This window comes from Onychostoma macrolepis, chromosome 07, assembly GCF_012432095.1.
Source record: "Onychostoma macrolepis isolate SWU-2019 chromosome 07, ASM1243209v1, whole genome shotgun sequence".
NCBI classification, from domain to species: Eukaryota; Metazoa; Chordata; class Actinopteri; order Cypriniformes; family Cyprinidae; genus Onychostoma; species Onychostoma macrolepis.
In genome coordinates this window covers 11,459,683-11,465,682 of record NC_081161.1, presented here as the reverse complement: position 1 = coordinate 11,465,682, position 6,000 = coordinate 11,459,683, and the positions used below count along the sequence as shown (strand labels likewise).

Sequence of the window (6,000 nt, the reverse complement as noted above, 5' to 3'; positions counted from 1 at the left end):
GTTCCTAGGTCAACATATTTTGTTGACTCTTGTAAGGGAAACAGGTCAATTTAGCTCAAAGGGAATCATTTATGATTTTATAGGGAATTTGGACAGAATCACTGTTTTACGGCTGATCACTGAGCGATTCATTGAACAAGCCGTATAACATCAACTCTGCAATGGATATTAAAATCCAAAATATACTGAAAACACTATTAATTAGCACAGTAACTAGATCGGCAGTTTAAGACATTAACTTGTAATCACAAAACACAAGCTACTTCGCATTTCAATATAAATAAGGCTTTATTGGATAAATCTAGGGCAATATAAACTAATCTAACACATAATCACAAACTCACACATTAAAGTTGCAGGAAGAGAGAACATGAGGAAAGAATGAGTTTAAGAGAATGAAAATGTGAAATCCCAAGTTTATAGCAATATGTGCAATTGCATAGACCTGAACAACCATCAATCACTTAATTAACCCTCACACTGAGTTCCTCAATGAGGCTAAAATTTATATTAAGTGAACCAGCTTGAATCTGGAGGTACTTGCGTTGAGTGTTAAGGGGGTTCCCTTGTTGTAGTTGCAGAAAGTGAATTTTCCAAGGTTGCTGATTGGCTGGAAGTTCAGTTGTTGAAGTGATGTCTTGGGAAGCCAATGGTTGGCATTGGCTGAAGATGCAGAGTTGTGGGCTGGTTGAAGTTTTGAGGCGGTCACAGACTCGAGGTGAACTCGGAGACACAGCAAAACTCAAGTTAGAACACGAAAACTCTCAAAGTAAAAGAAAGAAAAGTGTAAAGTTTGACAAGACTAGATGGCATTTCTCCTCATGGTTTTAGAGGAGGATCTGGCGTGTAAGCCAGAACACGCTCAAAGAGCACTAAAAAGCAGAGATACAAAAAGCAATACACATTTTAGATAAAAGTCGATATCTTGCAGGTGGGCCTGGATGTCGTGGCCCTCTGTGGAGTTCGGGTTGAACTTGTAGATGTTTTTAGACAGCTTGTCTTTGACGGTCATCCCATGTGCAGCTCCAAGGTCTGCTTGGATGGGAGGTTTTCTTTCGTTGACAGGAAAGAGTTCTGTAGTGAAGGCAGGTGATGTTTTAGGCTGTGGCTCTTCACTTCTTTTGTTGTATGCCAGTTCTTGGATGTGGGACTCTGTTCTGCTCAGCAGTGGTGAGGCTGAGAGATGTTTCTCTTCCCTAGGCTCTTATTTCTGCTCATAAGCATGTTTGAGTTATTGTCTGAATATATAGATTTCATCGTTGGTAACGTCGAGTTGTTGGGTCAGATTGTCCATCTCAGTTCTGTACCTTTCAAGGTAGTCTTCCAAGGCACTGATTTCAGCATTCTTGTCACTGATGTCATTCTTGACTTTCTCTAGTAGCTGTTTGGCATACTGGAGTCTGTTTACCAGGTCTTTCTGGGCAGCCTTTGCATGTTGTTGGTCGAGCTGAGCTGCTGTCGGGGCTGCTTGGAGCTCTTTTACTTGTTCCGTTGTTTCCTGCTCCCTCTCGTTGGGTGCTTTGAGTTGACCTTGAACTTTCACTTTCAGTGTGTCTATGCGGCGTTGAGCATGTGTCAGCTCCTCTTGAAGGTGGGTGATGTGCTTGTCGCTTAGTTTCAGCTGGGTTGTGAACGCATAGCTTAAGGGAGCTGATGATTTTGACTAGCTCCTCGTGGTTGTTGTTCTGGCTTGAATCTTGTGTCCGGAATCTTTTTAGGATTAGGATTATTATAATTTTTTTTTTGTTATCAACTTTTTATTGTTTTTTTACACACAACATCAATTCAAAACAAAAAAACAACAGACATATAATCAATAATTTAAAGAGTCCATTCAAAAGGAAGAGAGAGAGGGAAAAAATAAATAAATAAACAAGTCATTCCTTTAAAGAAAAAACACTGCCAAACATCAATCGTAGAGGGCTTGGCCTCATTAATTCACGCTGTTGTACATTCACAAGTCACTATTTTCAGGAGGCTATGGATCCAATATGTTTTTCCACACATGTGCGGTGTAAACCAGTTCTGTATTATAGTCTTTTTCGGAGCCGTAAAACCAGCAAACAACATTCACTTTTGTATTAAGCTTATACAAAGACCAGAATCATCATTAAGAAGACATAAACCTGGGTTAGCAAAGCAATCAATTTGTAGTAAGGAGGATAAAACCAGGTTTACATGTGTCCATAGATTAATGACGATAGGACATTCCCAAAACATATGAAGAAAAGTACCTAATGATGCATTATTACATACAGTGAGGAAAATAATTATTTGAACACCCTGCTATTTTGCGAGTTCTCCCACTTAGAAATCATGGAGGGGTCTGAAATTGTCATCGTAGGTGCATGTCCACTGTGAGAGACATAATCTAAAAAAAATCCAGAAATCACAATGTATGATTTTTTAACTATTTATTTGTATGATACAGCTGCAAATAAGTATTTGAACACCTGAGAAAATCAATGTTAATATTTGGTACAGTAGCCTTTGTTTGCAATTACAGAGGTCAAACGTTTCCTGTAGTTTTTACCAGGTTTGCACACACTGCAGGAGGGATTTTGGCCCACTCCTCCACACAGATCTTCTCTAGATCAGTCAGGTTTCTGGCCTGTCGCTGAGAAACACGGAGTTTGAGCTCCCTCCAAAGATTCTCTATTGGGTTTAGGTCTGGAGACTGGCTAGGCCACGCCAGAACCTTGATATGCTTCTTACAGAGCCACTCCTTGGTTATCCTGGCTGTGTGCTTGGTCATTGTCATGTTGGAAGACCCAGCCTCGACCCATCTTCAATGCTCTAACTGAGGGAAGGAGGTTGTTCCCCAAAATCTCGCAATACATGGCCCCGGTCATCCTCTCCTTAATACAGTGCAGTTGCCCTGTCCCATGTGCAGAAAAACACCCCAAAGCATGATGCTACCACCCCATGCTTCACAGTAGGGATGGTGTTCTTGGGATGGTACTCATCATTCTTCTTCCTCCAAACACGTTTAGTGGAATTATGACCAAAAAGTTCTATTTTGGTCTCATCTGACCACATGACTTTCTCCCATGACTCCTCTGGATCATCCAAATGGTCATTGGCAAACTTAAGTTGGGCCTGGACATGTGCTGGTTTAAGCAGGGAAACCTTCCGTGCCATGCATGATTTCAAACCATGACGTCTTAGTGTATTACCAACAGTAACCTTGGAAACGGTGGTCCCAGCTCTTTTCAGGTCATTGACCAGCTCTTCCCGTGTAGTTCTGGGCTGATTTCTCACCTTTCTTAGGATCATTGAGACCCCACGAGGTGAGATCTTGCATGGAATTTGAAGGGTCCTCCTATCAGAGGTTCAACCGTTTTCCAGATTTTAATAGAATTAGCCACAACCGGACCAAATTTATAGTGATCACCTTTTTTCCTGTGCCAGTAAACAACATCTTGGAGTCTATTTGGTTTAACCTTGTCAGCTTCAATCACTCTCCATGAAACTTTAGATTGAGGATCAACCCAATTATGAAGAGCCTTAAGCTAGAACGACCAAAAATACAATTCAAAATATGGTCCAGCCAGTCCTCCTGCGCGATTAGGATGTTGTAATGTGGTAAGTTTGATTCTGGGGTATTTATCATTCCAGATAAAATGAGAAATTATGGAGTTAATCTCTTTAAAGTAACCTGGATGGGGAGAGAGTGGTAGCATAGAGAAAAGAAAGTTAAACCGAGGTAACAAATTCATTTTAACTGTGGAGATTCTTCCTTGAAGAGAGGCTTTAAGATTATTCCATCTTTGAATGTCATTTTTGACCTTAACTAGAATACTATTAAAATTGGAATATTATGGGAATAATACAATGGGAATATTACCTGTCAAGACTGATTCTGCAGGTGAGTGGTATAATGTCTTAATCATAGAAATGAAATGTTCACCGAAGCCGAAACATTGCAGAATTGCCCACATATAATTCCACTCTAGCCTGTCAAAGGCTTTTTCTGCATCAAGTGAAAAAAACGCATGAGAGTCTGCAAAGTCAAGAATATGAAAGAGTCGATGCATATTGTCAGACGCATTGCGCCCCTTGATAAAACCGGTTTGGTCCTCCTTGATCAAACTATGAATTACCTTCTCCATACGAGAAGCAAAAACTTTAGAATAGATTTTTAGATCACATGGGATAAGTGATATCGGTCTTTAGCTGGAACAATAATGGATCTTTCCCTTTTTTAAGAAGTAATGATATCAGTGATGTTTATTGATCTCTATGAAATACACCATGTTCAATTGCAAAATTAAATGGATTAAGCATGTGTCCCTACCAAATCCCAAATTTCCAAATACAATTCAGGGGGGAGACCATCCAGCCCTGGCGATTTGCCCTTTTGAAGGCTTTTTAGAGAGACGTAGAGCTCCTCCAAACTTAATGGGGCCTCCAAAGATTCTTTATCCATCTGTGAGATCCGAGGCAATTCCAATTTATCTAAATACTGCTTACAAATTGGTTCATCAAAATCTGTTTCGGCTTTATACAGATTTGTGTAAAAAGCTTTAAATATGTCATTAATTGCCGCAGGGTTCATGGTGACCTGACCATCCGATGATTTCATTGTGCTAATATATGCCTTAGACTCACATTCTTTCAGCCTAAGGGCAAATAGGTGACTAGGTCCCTCTGATTCGAAATAATATTTTTGCCTAGTCCTATGTAAGATAAATTCCGCCTTTGAGTGTGAAAGTAAATCATATTCTTCTTTTAAAGAGGACAGTTGTGTAGCCTGTTGCGCAGTAAAATGTTGTTTTTGTAGGTTTTGTAATCATTTGGATTTTACTTTCTAATTGTGTAAACTGGTGAATTTTCGCTTTGGCAAGAGCAGAAGAAAGAGATATAGAGAAACCTCATATAGTACACTTCACTTCCACATCAGAGGGCATATTAATTTCAAGAAATTCCTTTATATATTCTTTTAGAGAAGTAATGAAAGTCTGATTACTTAATAATGACATGTTAAAGCGCCATCTAGGGGATTTGGCTTTAATATCGGAAAGAGGAATATTGCACAACACAGCAGAATGATCAGATAATAAAATTGGTAATATAGAGATGGAGGAATTATACGAAATTAAAGATGGCCTGAGAAATATGTAGTCTATCCTAGAGAAAGTCTTATGTCTATTAGAAAAAAAGTGAAGTCCTTAGATTTAGTATTATGAATTCTCCAAAGATAGATTAAGTTGAGCTCAGTGATAAATTTATTCAGTAATTTAGAAGATGGATTGACTGTTGTATCAGATTGAGATTTATCCAAAGCAGGATTTATGACAGCATTAAAATCACCACCCACCACTAGAGGGCAATCAGTCTGCTCAAGTAGAGTTTTGGAAACATTTGTAAAGAATGCAGGTCTCATTCGGACCGTAAACAGAGACCAATGCTAACCTATTATTATGTATTTTGCAACGGATAAAAACAAATCTACCCTCCTCATCACTTCCGGTATGTTCAATTGTTAAATGTAACTTCCTGTTAACAAGGATAAGAACCCCCTTAGTTTTATTAAGAGCGCAGGAGAAGGCTGCCAATTTATAATACTTATTCTGGAAACGTGCCACTTCAGATTGCTTTAAATGTGTCTCTTGTATCAGTGGACAGGAAATTGATTTACGGTGTAAATACACAGGTTCGTTTAACAGCAGAATTTAGGCCATTCACATTCAATGATTAAATATTTAGAGTATGCATTGAATATTCATAATCCCAAAACTGTATTCAGTAAATGAAGAAAAGCAAAAGCACTCCCATTCTGTAAGTAACATGTAAACGCTTGTGTGCATTCTAGATACCAAACCACCTAGATGAAAAATCCTTTTAGAAATAAGGTAAAGTAAATAAAGGTATGAATTTTCTGTTGTGAAAAAGAAAAGCAACACAGAAACAGGAACAACAACCAACTATAAACAAGATACAAACTACAAACTATAAACAACTCAGACCGCACATTACCGAGAACGTAGGTCTGATTGA

The 6,000-nt window shown here is 38.8% G+C and overlaps 1 protein-coding gene across 1 annotated transcript in view; it reads right to left on the bottom strand.

Annotated features, from left to right (window-relative positions):
• Nucleotides 1–862: 862 nt before the first annotated feature.
• Nucleotides 863–6,000, bottom strand: part of LOC131543560 (uncharacterized) — a 27,168-nt gene continuing 22,030 nt past the window's right edge. Inside the window, exons 21-22 of the mRNA XM_058781011.1 lie at nt 1,308–1,621; nt 863–1,157 (exon numbers count right to left, since the gene is read on the bottom strand). Coding sequence (XP_058636994.1) covers nt 863–1,157; nt 1,308–1,621 — 609 coding nt within the window. The remainder of the gene's footprint in view (nt 1,158–1,307; nt 1,622–6,000) is intronic.